The 17283-nt window shown below is 34.9% G+C and overlaps 1 protein-coding gene across 4 annotated transcripts in view; it reads right to left on the bottom strand.

The window, feature by feature from the left end:
* COL11A1 (collagen type XI alpha 1 chain) overlaps positions 1-17283 on the bottom strand; it is a 216188-nt gene that overhangs the window by 182616 nt on the left and 16289 nt on the right. For all 4 annotated transcript variants that reach the window (XM_081796410.1, XM_060626468.3, XM_060626465.3 and 1 more), the window contains one exon: positions 5721-5888. In XM_081796410.1, coding sequence (XP_081652536.1) covers positions 5721-5888 — 168 coding nt within the window. The remainder of the gene's footprint in view (positions 1-5720; positions 5889-17283) is intronic.

Raw genomic sequence — 17283 nt, 5'->3', positions numbered from 1 at the left:
AGACTCAAACACAAAGAACAAACTGAGGGCTGCTAGAGGGAGGTGGGGAGGATGGGTTAAATGGGTGATGGGCATTGAGGAGGGCACTTGTTGGGAAGAGCACTGGGTGTTACATGGAAGTGATGAATCCTGGGATCTACTCTGGAGACCAAGACTGTATACTGTGTGCTAAGTAACTTGAATATAAATAAATTTTAACAAGCAAGTCATGTAAATTCAAATAGTAATAACAACACAGATTAAAAAACAAATGGGAAAGGGACGATAATAAGCTTTCTCTGAAATAATTGTCCAAGCTATATTCAAATTTTAAACCTGCTCATTTAAAGCACAATGACTATGTAGAATTCAACTCAAAGTTAGGAAACAATATCAATCATTTTTCCAGGACAATATTAAATGCACAATAAGAACTTTTAAAATAAAAAAATACCACTTTGATCTAAGATTTGTATTTTCAGGCTTCTCTAATCTGTGGCCATACACCCTCTCTTTAAAGAGGCATCGCAAGGACACAATATATGAAGGTATTTTTTTGTCATCCATTAAAAGCTAAAGAGTTTCTCATCAGTTTTTCCTATCACACAAAAGGCAATTTCACCAATAAAAAGCTTATAGCATTATAAATCTGAACTATCAGATACTTGGTTAATTTGATTCTAAATTCAAGAGGGCAAACTGTCTTTTTTTTTTTCTTTTCCCTCTTACCACTATACTCTAAATATCCAGCATGGGGCCAGATCTACCTAAGTGCTTAGTAAGTATTTATTAAGTAAACACATCAGTTAAATGACTATCACAAATATTTCTCAGATAGTTAAGCAATGGCTGCTTGTATATGTTTTATAAAAACATTGCATATTAAATTTTGCATTTTACTCTTCAAAAATACTTTTACATATATATCTTATTTGAGCCTCTATCTACCCTGGAATAGAAGTAAAACAGGCATTATAATTCAAAGGATGAGATTATTTCAGTTAAAAAGTATTCTGTGTGCAAAACTTGTGTATATGTGCGTGTGTAATCAGTGATATCTAGGACAACACCAGGAGCTTCCATATTCAATCCATTCATTCTAAATTCTATTCTACACGGTAGTATAAAATAATAAAAATACTCTGAATATGACTGCCACGGATTCAAATTCAAAAGATTATAGGACACCAGCAATTCTAAAACTTTATTGGAATAGGAGAAATGTTTGTGTATAAAGGTATCTTACATCAATTCACCAAAACACTATTTATAATCCTCAAATATTAAAATAGCCTGTAATGGTTGGGACAGGCTAAATAACATATAAAACATCTGCATATGCAGTGTTTGTAGACACTTAAAGTAGTAGGAGACATTTTACGAAATTGGAATTATTTAAAATGTGGAAATTAAATAAGAGTATGTCACAGAGAAAGCAGTCAATTAATGTTAGGTATTTGGTTCTATAATATCTACTTATATCTGTATGTATTTCTATATCTTTATCCATACGTATCTATATCTACATAGATAAATAGGTATCTCCAAACTAAAAAGTATTTATTTAAAATTATTAATTTTATTTTTAAAAATAATTTACCAAACAACTTTGCCATATCACAAGTAGCTCATAAAAGCTTTGCTATCACATCAAAAATTATTTAAATATAGATATAGTTTTGTTTCATTAGGTGTCATAAAGACATCCAATTTTATTTGTATATAAATCAACAGAAGAAAGATAATCATATAAATAAAAAAGAAAAGTAATAAAAAATTAATTAATAAAACATGTTTTACCTGCTTATACTATAAATAAAAATCTAGGTAGGTAATCAGCCTGCTATTGAAGAAGCTCTATGGCCAACTTTTTCTTCAAATAAGTAGCTCAGAATGTTGAGAATCACAGGAATTCTTTCCCTAAATGTACCTCAATTTTTCAAATATCTCCTACATTGAAAAAAAAAGATGCTAAGATATTATGAGCTAGGGGAAAACAATTATTTGTTTTCCATTTTTGCAAAACCATCATGAATTAATGTCTACATAGAGACATTTAGGGAAAAAAGAATTCCAGGAAAGAATATATTCATAGAAGATTAAATAAGTTATAACAAATTATAACTAATGATCCAATTTGTACAGAACGACTTTTGAAATTGTCATGTGCTAACCACTAATGAGTAAAATCTTTCAATTATATAAGTATTTCCCAATTAAAAAAATTTAATGTTTATTTTATTTTAGAGACAGAGAGAGACAGAGCATGAGTGGGGGAGGGGCAGAGAGAGACACACACAGAATAGGAAGCAGGCTCCAGGCTCTGAGCTGTCAGCACAGAGCCCAACGTGGGCTCTTGACAACCACAAGATCATGACCTAAGTGGAAGTCGGATGCTCAACTGACTGAGCCACCCAGGCACCCCAAAGTATTTTCCAATTTCAAATTAGGCAATAAGATTATAATTATAATCTTTATGCTATGACATTTGAAAAAGAGAATTTAGCTACCTAAAAAATCATGACTTGATGTCAAAATGTTCAGTCTAACCTAGGCACCCCACCTTAGTTTCTTCCCTATAAAACACTAAGCAAAACTGTCCATAACTGACTAAATGTATCAGAGAGAATTCATTATGATATTACTTCAACAACAGGAATGCAACCACTTACTATGTGAAATTTTATCTCAAATAACAGTGATCAGTGTACATGATAAAATAAAATGTGAAAATTTTCAACTTAAATAATTTATGTTTTGAAATGTATAAGTGTAAAGTAAAAGCATCCACTCTGTTGAATGACTGCTGTTAAAGAAAAAATACTATTACTACTTTTGATATGCATGTAAACATAAAATCATACATATATAATAATCATAATTCACACTGAATATATCAAATTCAATACTGATTCTTAAAATGGGCTTTTAATATCAATAGATAGTGCATGCATAAATAAATTTTATATAGAAAAGTCACAAAATTTCATTATTTGATTTTAATTTTCTCAAATTGTGGTTAATATATTTCCATGTGTCATATGTCTCCCTTTAACTAAAATACCTTTTTGATGCAGCTTGGTGGTCAGCAGGATTTTGAAAATGAGGAGGGAAGGCCATTTTTGCATAGTGAGAAAGCTCACTTAATCTAAAAGAGACAGAGACTGTCTCTCAGCTTCACATCATTCACTGGTTCTGTGATTATATTGAAATACTTTACATTTCTAACACCTAATCCATTACTTGGGCTTAAATAGTCTTCTCTCCAGATGGATATGAAGATAAAGATCAATATACACAAAGTTTCTTGTATAGCATCTGTCCCACAGCAGGTGTTCTAGAGAAGGCAGATAGAACTTGTAAATTATAGCTTCTATTCAGGTCACATGTACAGTGTTCTCAGACAGTTAAATTAAAGGTCTCAAATAAGGACTTTAGAGGGCATGTACCTTAATTAAACAGAATTTTGCAGTGACCATCTGATAACCCTTCAACCCCACCCCAATATTGAACTTTCCAATACTACTACTTACTTTTTTCATTAGAAAAGAAGTCGCTATTATGTCTTCCCATAATGGAAGAAAGAGTATTCCAAATAATTTTTCATAGATCTTTTTTACTCATTTGATAAAGAATAATATTCATTGTTTGGATGTTTTTAACTATGAAAATGTCACTCATCATTTTTATTAATTGCCGTTTCGCATTGTTTGACAGGAAGCTTTACCCAAATGGAAGATTAAGTTTAAATTCACTTGCGTGGGACGGGCAGATGAGGTCTCTATCAGAGGAGTCTCTTCTTATATGAAATAACTGCTTTGAGAATTATGTGCCTAAGCCACAATATTGTGAGAAGGGGGGGAAAAAAACCTTCAGTATAAATGAATATTGTTAACTCTCATGCAAGGAGAGCCCAGAGGCATACGTTATATTCTTTTCCACGGATAACAGAAATGATTGGATTAATCAAACTAACTACCAATTTGGAAGGCACAAAAACTGACCCTGAAGTGATGAACCAAAATATAAAAAATTAAAAATTAACTTTTTGAGTATTTCTAAAGCTTTTCCATTAATGTATTTTTCCCTGTTTTTTTCTCTTGACAATTCCCATCCCTATCCTATTTCTGCATTGGAGTACAGATAAATAGAAAAGCAACATTATTTTTACATTTGCAGCTTTTAAATTTGATTTTTAACACACTTTTATGGATTTAATAACTATTTTAATTTTTAATTCCAAAGTCAGAAAATTGTGCATTGACATTCTTTGTATTTGCGGATTGTTGCTTTTGTCCATCACAAAGGATTGCAAAACAAGAAATATTTGGGAAAGATCAATGAATTAATCAAAATAAATGTGTTTGCAAAAATACTTTAAAATGTCCATCCATGAAAAATATATTGTTTTGTAGTTAGTCCCTTGATTTCTAATTTTTCTATTATTAGAAAATAGTTTTTTTGTGAAAATAGATAATTCAAATCCCTTCAGGTAGGGACAGTGGAGAGGATTATATGAAGAATTTAAATGATAAATTATTTTGGGGTGCCTGGGTGGCTCAGTCAGTTGAGCATCTGAATTCACCTCAGGTCATGATCTCGCAGTTCGTGGGTTCGAGCCCCATGTCGGGCTCTGTGCTGACAGCTTGGAGCCTGAAGCCTGCTTCAGGTTCTGTGTCTCCCTCTCTCCGCCCCTCCCATGTTCATGTGCGCTTTCTTTGCTCTCTGTCTCTCAAACATAAATAAACATTAAAAAAAAATAAACAATAACTTATTTCTGAGAGGATTCCAAAGCACTAAAAAGAAACACTTGATAGTATAGTGAATATTGGCTTTGGCAACAGACAAGACCTGGATTAAATCAAGACCCCTCGTAATATGGACAAGTCCAAGAACCTGAGTGAAATTCTATTTCCTCTTCCATCAAATAAGGATGGGAACACTCAATTCAGTACAGTTGTAAGAAAAAAATAACTGATGTGTGCAACAGCAGACTTGTAACAAGTTACTGTTTTGACTATGTGACACTCAGAAATTGTCAGTTCATCACTCAACTCCCTTTCCCTACATTATCATGATTGCAGATAATTAGTGTTATCAGGTTAATCAATATTTTCATGGAAAGAAATAATATTCACCAGGTATTTTTCAATACCATTACAAAAACTTTCCAGGTAAAGGTTTACAAACTCTCTAAACCCAGATCTCCTTATAACTGTGACATGGGGCTTTTACTCTATTTAAGAGAAGAACAGGATCCCAAAATAATACTGAATAATCTGTTTTATAATATATTCTAAAGAAGTATTTCTTTCAACAGAAACTTAAGTTAATTTCATAAAGACACTCACTAAGTATGTCTAAATCCACATGCCCATTCAAGCCACATGGGTAGTCATTATGGGTAAAACTGCCAGGTTATCCAGTGAATAAATTCTATAGGATTATATGCAAAAATGAGCTAGATATAATGTTGTTTTCAATTTTTATCATCTGGAAATAAAATGATAAATTATTAAATTTTCAAATAAACATATCTTCTGTGATTGTGTTGAATTAAAACTGGCAATTATTAAATCATCAGTTATTTCCATTAAGTCACCTTAGTGACCACAACCTATTCAGTGTCCTATATAGGAAAGAATTATATCTGCCCCAATAATTGTGCATTATACAGCATGATAAAAAGACACAAAATAATTAGCAAAGTAGTGACAGTTCTAGTAATAAAGTGAACATACCTGAAAATAATTGTTTTGTTGGAGCACTGAGCTGTGCTTGCTTTGAAACTCTGTAAGCAGTATCCGAACCTTTTGAATTCTTTCTGTTTGTGCAAAAGCCCGTTGTTTTTGATATTCCCTCTGGAGAATTGTGAAAATCTAGAGCTTTTAGTACATCGACTGGAGCAGCTGAAAAATAAATTAAAGGCAAAAAAAATTGAACAAATAATCTAGCATAAAAATGAGTATTTTTAAAAGAGAAAATTGTTTATTATTCTACTCTCAAATCTGTCACTTAACACATCTCCCTGTTATCTGGGTAGGAGACTGAGAAGTGGGGCAGCAGGTAAAATATAAACTAAAAAATTCTCAATACAAAATATCTCAAATCAAGAATATATTTGTGGAAAAGCAAACAGAAGATATTCATATTTTGGGGGGGATAAGCAGATTTAGAATTGAATATATAAAATATTTGTTACCTGGTATATATTATGTACTTAATATATAATAGAATATATGTAAATTTACAATCTGATGCATCTCCATTACAATTTATAAAGTCTTTAATCATTCTAAGTAATTTCACTATCTGGAGTTAAAGCGAAGGCCAGCATCTGGATATATTCCATTAATTTCTAATAGATTTACTATTCAACTATTTATAACCTACATAAAGGTGATTTTCAAGGTTCAAATTCACAATGAACGTTATACATAATGATTGCAAAATGTGCAGTTACTAAGCCATATTGTACACACAAAGTTAAAAGTTGTTAAAAAGAATAGGTAACAAAACATGCCTATATTCTATTGACTTTTTGTCTTTATTCAAAAATAAAAATATTCAGAGAAGGCTATGTGTTGGCCAATGTATTACTGAGCATGTCTGAGACATAAGTCCTTACTGCAAGTATATAGGTTCTAGTTCAGAAGTAAAAGAGATCACTTCTACCAATAGAAGTGAACCAATATTATTGATTTGAAAAGTTTTGATGTCAGTTAAAAAAACAAAACAAAACAAAACAGAATTGCTATCAAATTTCAAAATATGCTGGGATTTATAAATATACTGTTTCTGGAAGGACTTAATGAGAATGGGAATGGGACTGATTTTAGAATCAGAAAATATCATCACAATTCATCACGATCCATAAAGAGTGACCTGTAATGGGGTGTTGTTCTTTGAAAATTATGATTTCAGAGTGCCTGGGTGGCTCAGTCAGTTAAGCAACCAACTCTTGATTTTGGATCAGGTCATGATCTCACAGTTTGTGGTTTCGAGTCCCATGTCAGGCTCTGCAATGACAGCACAGAGCCAGCTTGGGATTCTCTCTCTCTCTCTCTCTCTCTCTCTGCCCCTCCCCCACTTGTGCATGGGCATACTCTCTCTCTCTCTCTCTCTCTCTTTCTCTCTCAAAATAGATAAACTTTAGGAAACTCTAAAAAATAAAATTATTATTTTTAACTATTTTTTTTTACAATAACCACCAGTTCATTACAGAATATATGAATGAATGAATGAGTGCTTGTGAGCACTGTATACTTGGTCATTTCCTTAGTTAATTAAATTTTAGGGGCATTTACTTCCATATGTACAAATATACATGGATGAAGGTTTATATAATTTTCCTTTTAGAGTATAACAAGTGTAATTTCCTTTAACAATACTCTGTATACCTATTTTATCAAGCCTCTGAATGAAAGTCAACATACTATCCAGTATAGTACACATTCTTCCAAATTATTAAAAAAGAAGAGAAAAACATTCTCTTTATGGAAATCAGACAATTCAAAGGGATCATCAACTCTACCAAATATGACACTCTCTAGTTTAGCCTTGGAATACTTAAAAGAATAACAGCATTCAAGAACATTTTTGCTGTAGTGCTGCTTGTGATGGTCAATTATTTTAGGCCCATGGGGATACTGGACGTTCTTAACTTTCTTTTCTCTTATCATAAAGTAAAAAAGAAAGTTATAATATTTTTAAATTTTTAATAATTTCTATTTTTTGAGGGAGGGAGCATGCAAGTGGGAGATGGGGCAGAGGGACAGGAAGAGAGAATCTTAAACAGGCTCCATGCTCAGCACAGAGCCTGATGCAGGGCTTGATCCCACAACCCTGGGATCATGATCTGAGCTGAAACCAAGAGTTGAGACTCTTTAACAATTGAGCCACCCAGGCGCCCAATAAAGTAGTAATTTTTAATAGCTTTCATGTCTAGAAAGCCTAATATGTGCCAGTCACTAAGCTAAGCTCTTTACAGACTTTTCAGAGCATATGTTCTTATCCCTACTGTGCAGATGAAGGAATTGAGAGCCAGAAAGCAAACTAAGGATACTCTTGAGATCTGGGCAAACATCAAATCTAGGCTCTTTCCACTTCACCACCTTCATTGCTCTACCCCATAAACAAAAACTCTGTAAAAGAAAGTTAAAACATAAATATAAATACTACAATTATCTTGAGACAGTTAATTGATTCCTGATGTTTATATTTGCTTTAAATTAAACACAATTTATGTTTCAGGGTCTAAATTCCTCTTAAAGAGACTATTTATAAAATTCATAGCATCTTATCTGCTTATTGTGTCTTATCTTCTTGCTCTGAGGCCATTAGCAAAAGTACATCTGAATAGGGTAAAGACTCAAGGACAGACATGAACACAGCTATGAAGGCTGTAATTCTATGAAGAAAATGATGCAGTCCCATGGTCATGGTCCCAACTGCTCATAGGCAAATAATAACTAAAATAAACTGCACATGCCTCCTCTCCAAAATATCTTTCCACAGGATGATCTTTTCCAAGAGTACAGATTTTGTCACACGTGCTTCTTCCTACTTTGAAATAGTATGATAAAAACACATTCCCTCTACAAGATTCAAATAAGAGCTCTATTTTTAAAGCCTCACAAAATTCTTTATAGAGATGCATTATATGAAATAATTCATTCTTCAAAAATCAATTAAAAATTGGGACAAGTAAAAACCTAGATTTCAACTAGGTTTTTTTTATTTTTCTAAAAAGGCATATCAAGGGGCACCTGGGTGGCTCAATTGGTCAAGCGTCCCACTTTGGCTCAGGTCATGATCTCAAGGTTAGTAGGTTCAGTACAGAGCCCACTTAGGATCTTCTGTCTCACTCTCTCTCTGCTCCTTCCCCCCATAACTAAACATTTTAAACAATAAAATAAAGATAAAAAAGGCATATCAAGTTACAAAAAATGTAAAACCTGGTTAATCAAGTTTTAAAGTTTTTCCCTTCAAACAAACTAAATAATAAATTAAGCCACTTTGAAATCTGCCTGCTATTTGATTTCATAATCATAGCATTTAACAAATTCTCATAATAAGAATTCCATGGTTTTATACATACACACATACACATATACATATACACACACAGCGAAATGCTTCTTCATATTTTATTAACTGAATTGTAATTGTTTAAAGATTAAAAGCAGTAATTTGTTATAGCTTAACTTGATATATGTAAAAAAGCAAAATTTCCATTTTCAAAGCAATTCTTAAATGCCCTTTATATTGGAATTGTTTTCTTATTGCCAATAGCCGATGCCATAGATCATGATTAGAATTTCAGATGTGCCCAATCAGCACAATATTTTGTTAAACAATGTTTTTCCTGCCTTTTATTGTATAGTGTTGCAGTCTATTTAATGGGAGAATAAGATATCTGAGCCTAGTGCATTACTACAATAGCCATTTAACTGGTTTCCATGTCTTTTCTAATCATTCTACATACCACAACTTGAGCAAGTTTCCAAAACACCAGGCTTTATGTCACTCTGCTGCTTAAATTCCTTCAGTGAACCCAGTAACTTCTGGATGGTATGCACAGAACTTGCATATAAAATCCTGAAGATCTGAACACATCCAGTTGTCCTGCCTGTACCACCCATAGTGTGGTATGCACCTCCATCATTTATTTTTTTGGTTTTTTTTCATTGTCATTTCCCCTAACTCCTTCCTCATTCAGCACTGTAGCTATACTGAACTCAGACTGGCCAGAACCCCTCATCTTCTTTCTCCTACCTCTGGGCCCTTGAACCCCATTTCCCCCGTCTGAAACACTTAGCTTCACTTCATCTGAGGAATACACAGGATATAAGTGATGTGTAATCTGCTCCAGAAAGCATTTCCTGTCTCCCAAAACTCATTAGATATATGCTTACCTCTATTACAGCACTTTTCACCCTTGGTTTTAATTTTTGCCTATACTTAATTTTTTTTTTTTTTTTACTAAAACTAGAAAAGAACAGATATGTATACACACACATACACACACGTACATGAGCTCTATAAAATACTGGCTGAGTGTGAAACATGATAATGTGAAAATACATAGAAGCAACTTTCTCTGAAGTCTACAGGGCTCTCTTGTCTTGAAAAAAAAAATTTGAGGGCCTACTATGTCTTTTTTATTATGTTCTGCTGATCTCTTAAACATCCCGACTCATTCATTGATTAGTCTGTCCCAAGTCTTTAATCCTTTCCCTCTGTTGCCTTCAGTGTCCACATGGATTACTGATGTAAAGGCTCACAATGCTTTGATTGTTTCATCTCTAATTAATTCCTCCTCTAAACTTCACACACTCCCATGACCAGTAAGGAGTAGATGACAGCAATACATAGTGTTGAAGAACTGGGATTGCTCTGAATCCCACCCCTGGCACTTAGCATATGTGTGATTTGGACTCAGTATTTAACTGCTTTGTCCTCAGTTTCTATATCTGTAAAATGAAAATAATAAAAAGTATTTAACTGCTTTGTCCTCAGTTTCTATATCCGTAAAATGAAAATAATAAAAATATTTACCTAAGTTTGTGAGCTGGCATTTGTGACAATGCCTTAGCACAGCGGCAGGAAAAATTATGCCTGTGGGATAAGACCTTTCTGACTATTTTTGTAAAGGTACATGACATAAGAATGTTTTTTTTTACATGGCTAAAAAAATTAAAAGAAGCATAATTTTGTGGCACAGGGGAATTATACGAAATTTAAATTTCAGCATCTACAAATAAGAATTTTATAATACTATAGCTACACCCAATCACTTATATGTTGCCCATAGCTGCTTTTGCCCTACAAGAGTTGTATAGCTGTGATAGAGACTGTATAGCTAACAGTAGCTGAAATATCTGCCATGTGGTCCTTTTAAGCTGAGTCCTAAAGGATGGGTAAAAGTTTATAAGCCAAGAGGAGGGTGACAGAAATATCAGATATGCAACACAGATACAAGACAGCATAGAGTACAAGGAAATGAAAGTAATCATAGTTGCCTGACAAGACATCAGCACTGAATAAATTTAAATGTCCAAATTCTCCCTGGGTGTATCATGGCTGCTGAGGACCTCTTGAGAAAAATCAGATATCCACCATGGATATTAAGAGCTACAATCTCCAAAGGAAACATCCACACTAACTCCTGTCTACTTCTCCTACCCCAAATGTTATGGTTCAGCTGAAATAAACTTCTCTTAGTTTCTAGAATATATTGTGCTCCCTTTCTGGGGATTTATTTTTTCAATCCTTCTTAAATTGGCTAAAGATAATTGTTTTTCAACCCTACTGTGACTAGAATTTCCTAGAGAACTTTTAAAACATAAGAATGCCTAGGTACTACATAAGAACTTATAACTAGAATGACTAGGTGAAGCAGGAGGCAGGGAGGGCAGGCATTAATGTTTTAAAAGTTTCCCAGATTAATCTAATGGGTAGCCAGGATTAAAGCCAGGTGGACTGAGACCTAATCAACCTTTTGATCTCCACCTAATCACTACTTCCTTCAGGAAATCATTACTTATCTCTCCCAGGCTTGGTTATATGACCCACTCACATGATCTCAAGTACCCTATACTCCCCTTGGATAACTCCACACTCTATTTTGTTTGCTTGCTTAATTATCTCATTTTCACTCAGGCACAGGGTATGTCTAAACTCCGTTACAAACTCATACCACCTAATTTCCCTCTCTCTCTCTGCTAAACTTATAATTTATTGTTTGATGTCTGCCTCCCCTAATAGATTGTAAACCCTCTGACAGCAAACATCAGCACTATAGATGTTCACTATAGTATTCATAAATAACATAGCAGCTGACACATAGTAAGTAATCAATAAAAGTACATTTAATGAATGAATGAATAAATGAATGACTGAGCAGCTACATCCTGCCTTAGAGCTAAAGTTTCTTTCTCACCAGTCTGAGAAGGAACATGAAGAGGGTTGGAAATGGCCTTTACAAACAGCACCTTGAAGTGCTTTCCAAATCAGATTGTTTCCGTTTGATTCAAGTGTGGCAAGAACACAGTTCTCAAGTGGCCTTTGTAAAGTAGGTGCTTTCCCGCTTCTAGGGAGTCACTTACCTTACCTTGTACCTCACATCACAGGCCACATATGAGACATATTATAGGATAAATAAAAATAAAACAAAACACAGAAAGAGTTATAAACCATCTCCCATCCAGTCATGGAATGCTTTGCTGCTTTAGATAAATATCAAAACACCAGGAGTGCTACTGTGTTTATGTGGTGGTGGAATGCAGGGTTGACAAAAGAAAAAGTCAGAGTCAAGTGACTATTATTATAATTTAACTATTACCAATACACTTCTCTACATCAAAATCACAAGAGCTCTTAATAAAGAGTCTAAAAGGTAGGATATGACAGGTGAATAGGCAACAGTTAATAACTTAGCTTCTAAGGCAGGAACTGCCCAACTTCTAATCCAAGTTTTTCCAACATCTAGTTCAATGTCTGGTCCAAGCATTTATTATCCCTGTGACTTTGGGTAACATACTTACGCCTCTAAGACTTAATTTCTCCAATTTAGCCTCATTTTGAGAATTAAATAGGATAAAGTATTTTAATCTTTGATGATAAGGTCTAACACATAGTAAGTCCTAAATAAAAATAGTATCTGAGTAAGAGCCAAGATGGCAGAACAGCATGGAAGATTTTTGTGTCTCGCATCCATGAAATACAGCCAGACCAACACTAACCATCCTATACACCTAGAACACTGATTGGAGGATTAACACAACAATCTGCACAACCTGAACCACAGAATTCAGCAGGTACGTGGCATGGAGAGGTGAACTTGGGGCAAGAGAAGCTGGCAGAGGGCAGGGAGCCACTTTTGTAGGTGGAGAGAGGACGGAGACTGGCGGGGGGAGGAATAGAATACGAGAAAAGCACCCCTTCCCAAAAGCAGCTGGAGAGAAAGTAGAAAATTGGAAACAGCCGCAGGGACTAAACTACAAAGGGAGAAAGGAGAAAGAAGAGGGTTTAAATTCCATTAAGATAGTAAACAAGGGGAGTGGAAACTCTGCAACTCCACAGCTCGATACCTGGTGGTGCTCTGGTGGGAAGGGTGAATCCCCAGGAACAGAGTGGGGTCCAGGAGGTTCTTGGGCCACATGGGGAAAAGAGGTTCCACTGTTGGAAGGACTTTTGGTAGAGACTGTTGAAGCCACCTGGTCCCAGCAGACCCCAGAAAATGGCCACATTCGTTGGTGCTGGAAACAAGGTCATTAAGGGTGAAGCCTGGTGCCAGATGTGTGTTGTGATTTTCCATAATCCCTGAAAAGCTGCTGCTACACTATCTCGCAAACTTTTTCTGGGGCGGGCTGGCACCTGGCCACAGTCTCGGGGCACTGGCAGCAGCAGGGTCCCACAAGCATTCCTGGGTGCAGCCGACATTCGGCCATTGCTCAGTGAGACCCTCTCACAGAGGGGCGGAACGGGTCAAAGCCGCAGTCCTTCAGAATTAAGGGGCCAGGGAAAACAGCCGCATCTGAGACAAAACTAGAGAGAGAGGTACTGCCTGGGGCTTTGTCACAGACAGTGAAGAAGAGGGGAGTGGATGAAAGCTGAAGACAGAGGACCGGTGAATGATTGCTGATCCGGGAGAACAGACTGGGTAGCTGGCTGGCACCATTTTCACCACTTCCGCGCATGTGCATATGCACCTACGAGCCCCACAACAATCCACCGCAGTAGGCTAGCAGCGCCATCTAGTGGAGAATAGAGCCGTTACACTGAGCCCCACTCAACTAGGCCAACCTTGCTCTTCAAGAACACAAGTCTCACCACCTACTTAGTTTATGGACTATAAAGAGCTACACAGTCAGCCTTCTAGGGGAAAATGAAGTAATTTCAGTCCTATTTCAATCTGTTAGCAGGTACATCTATTCAATTTTTCTTTTTTTTTTCACTTTTACACTACTTTTCTTTTTCTTCAATACAGAAAGAGAAAAAATTCATTTTTATATTCAATTTCTATTAAAAACTTTTTCTTTATTTTTTCTTAATTTTTTGTGCTTTTATGTAATTTTTTCAAATTCTATTTTACTTCTATCACTTTATCGTAGTCTACTACAGTGTATTCACTCTTTCAAATTTTCAAACGATTTCCATTTTTTCTCTTTTTTCTCTTTTTCTTTTCTATTCTTTTTCTTGAATATAGAACAAGAAAATATTCATTTTTATTTTTAATTTATATTAAAAATATTTTCCTTTAATTTTTTCTACTATATTCTTTACTTTTGTATAAATTTTTTCAAATTCTATTTTACTTCATTCATCTCATTTTAATCCCCTTCAGTGTATTCATTTTTTGAATTCTCAACCGATTTCCTTTTTTTTCTTTCCCCCCCTTTTTTTTTCTCTAATATGTCAAACCACTGTCAACACCCAGACAAAAACACACCTAGGATCTAGCATCATTTATTAGATTTGTGTGTGTGTGTATTGAATTTTTTAATTTTATTATTTTTTTAATTTTAATTTTTTAATTTTAATTTTTTCTACTTCATTAATTCCTTTTCTCCTTTCAAAATGATGAAACGAAGGAATTCACCCCAAAAGAAAGAGCACGAAGAAATAACAGCCAGGGATTTAACCACCAGATACAAGCAAGATGTCTGAACCAGAATTTAGAATCACGATAGTAAGAATACTAGCTGGAGTCAAAAATAGATTAGAATCCCTTTCTGCAGAGATAAAAGAAGTAAAAAATAGCCAGAATGAAATTAAAAATGCTATAACTGAACTGCAATCACGGATGGATGCAGCGGCAGCAAGGATGGATGAGGCAGAACAGAGAATCAGTGATATAGAGGACAAACTTATAGAGAATAATGAAGCAGAAAACAAGAGGGAGATGAAGGCAAAAGAGCACAAATTAAGAATTAGAGAAATCAGTGACTCATTAAAAAGGAACAACATCAAAATCATAGGGATCCTAGAAGAGAAAGAGAGAGAAATAGGGGTAGAAGGGTTATGTGAGCAAATCATGACAGAAAAGTTTCCAAAACTGGGGAAAGACACAGACATCAAAATCCAGGAAGCACAGAGGACCCCCATTAGAGTCAACAAAAACTGACCATCAACAAGGCATATCATAGTCCAATTCATAAAATACTCAGGCAAGGAGAGAATCATGAAAGCAACAAGGGAAAAAAGTCCCTAACATATAAGGTAAGACAGATCAGGTTTGCAGCAGACTTATCCACAGAAACTTGGCAGGCCAGAGGAGTGGCAGGATATATTCCATGTGCTGAATCATAAAAATATGCAACCAAGAATTCTTTATCCAGCAAGGCTGTCATTCAAAATAGAAGGAGAGATAAAAAGTTTCCCAGACACACAAAAATTAAAGGAGTTTGTGACCACTAAACCAGCCCTACAAGAAATGTTAAGGGGGACTCTCTGAATATTCACATATATAGATGGAGAACCATCTATCATGCTAATGGTCAACAAAAGAAAGCTGGAGTAGCCATACTTATATCAGACAATCTAGACTTTAAAATAAAGACTGTATCAAGAGATGCAGAAGGGCACTATATCATAATCAAGGGGTCAATCCACCAAGAAGACCTAACAATTGTAAATATTTATGGGCCAAATGTGGAGGCACCCAAATATATAAAACAATTAATCACAAACATAAAGAAACTCATTGACAGTTCTACCATAATAGCAGGAGACTTCAACACCCCACTCACAGCAAGGGACAGATCACCTAATCAAAAAATCAACAAGCAAACAATGGCTTTGAATGACACACTGGACCAGATGGACTTAACAGATATATTCAGAACATTTCATCCTAAAGCAGCAGAATATACATTCTTCTCCAGTGCACATGGAATGTTCTCCAAAATAGACCATATACTGGGACACAAATCAGCCCTCAACAAGTACAAGAAGATCGAGATAATACCATGCATATTTTCAGACCACAATGCTATGAAACTCAAAATCAACCACAAGAAAAAATTTGGAAAGGTAACAAATACTTGGAGACTGAAGAACATCCTACTAAAGAATGAATGGGTTAACCAATCAGTTAAAGAGGAATTTAAAAGGTATATGGAAGTCAATGAAAATGATAACCTCTGGGATGCAGCAAATGCGGTCATAAGAGGAAAATATATAGCAATCCAGGCCTTCCTAAAGAAGGAAGAAAGATCTTGGATACACAACCTAACCTTATGTCTTAAGGAGCTGGAGAAAGAACAGCAAATAAAATCTAAAACCAGCAGAAGACAGGAAATAATAAAGATTAGAGCAGAAATTAATGCTATCAAAACCAAAAAAAAACCAAAAAAAACAAAACAAAAAAAAAAAACAACAGTAGAACAGTAGAACAGGTTAATGAAACCAGAAGCTGGTTCTTTGAAAGAAGTAACAAAATTGATAAACCACTAGTCAGTTTGATCAAAAAGAAAAAGGAAAGGATCCAAATAAATAAAATCAAGAATGAGAGAGGAGAGATAACAATGAACACGGCAGAAATACAAACAATAATAAGAGACTATTATGAGCAATTATATATATGCCAATAAAATGGGCCATCTGGAAGAAATGGACAAATTCCTAGAAACATATACACTACCAAAACTGAAACAAGAAGAAATGGAAAATTTGAACACACCCATAACCAGTAAGGAAATTGAATTAGTAATCAAAAATCTGCCAAAACACAAGAGTCCAAGGCCAGATGGCTTTCCAGGGGAATTCTACCAAACAATTAAGGATGAGTTAACACCTATTCTCTTGAAGCTGTTCCAAAAAATAGAAATGGAAGGAAAACTTCCAAACTCTTTCTGTGATGCCAGCATTACCTTGAATCCAAAACCAGACAGAGACCCCACTGAAAAGGAGAACTATAGACCAATTACCCTGATGAACATGGATGCAAAAGTCCTCAACAAGATATTAGCCAACTGGATCCAACAATACATTTAAAAAATCATTCACCACAACCAAATGGGATTTATACCTGGGATGCAGGGCTGGTTCAATATCTGCAAAACAATTAACATGATTCATCACATCAATAAAAGAAAGGACAAGAACCATATGATCCTCTCAATAGATGCAGAGAAAGCATTTGACAAAATACAACATCCTTTCTTGATAAAAACCCTCAAGAAAGTAGGGATAGAAGGAGCATACCTCAAGATCATGAGCCATATATGAAGGACCCAACACGAATATCATCCTCAAAGGGGAAAAACTGACAGCTTTCCCCCTAAGGTCAGGAACAAG

The sequence above is a fragment of the Panthera onca genome, chromosome C1 (assembly GCF_046562875.1).
Source record: "Panthera onca isolate mPanOnc1 chromosome C1, mPanOnc1 haplotype 2, whole genome shotgun sequence".
Lineage (NCBI taxonomy): Eukaryota > Metazoa > Chordata > Mammalia > Carnivora > Felidae > Panthera > Panthera onca.
This window is presented reverse-complemented; position numbering and strand designations above follow the sequence as displayed.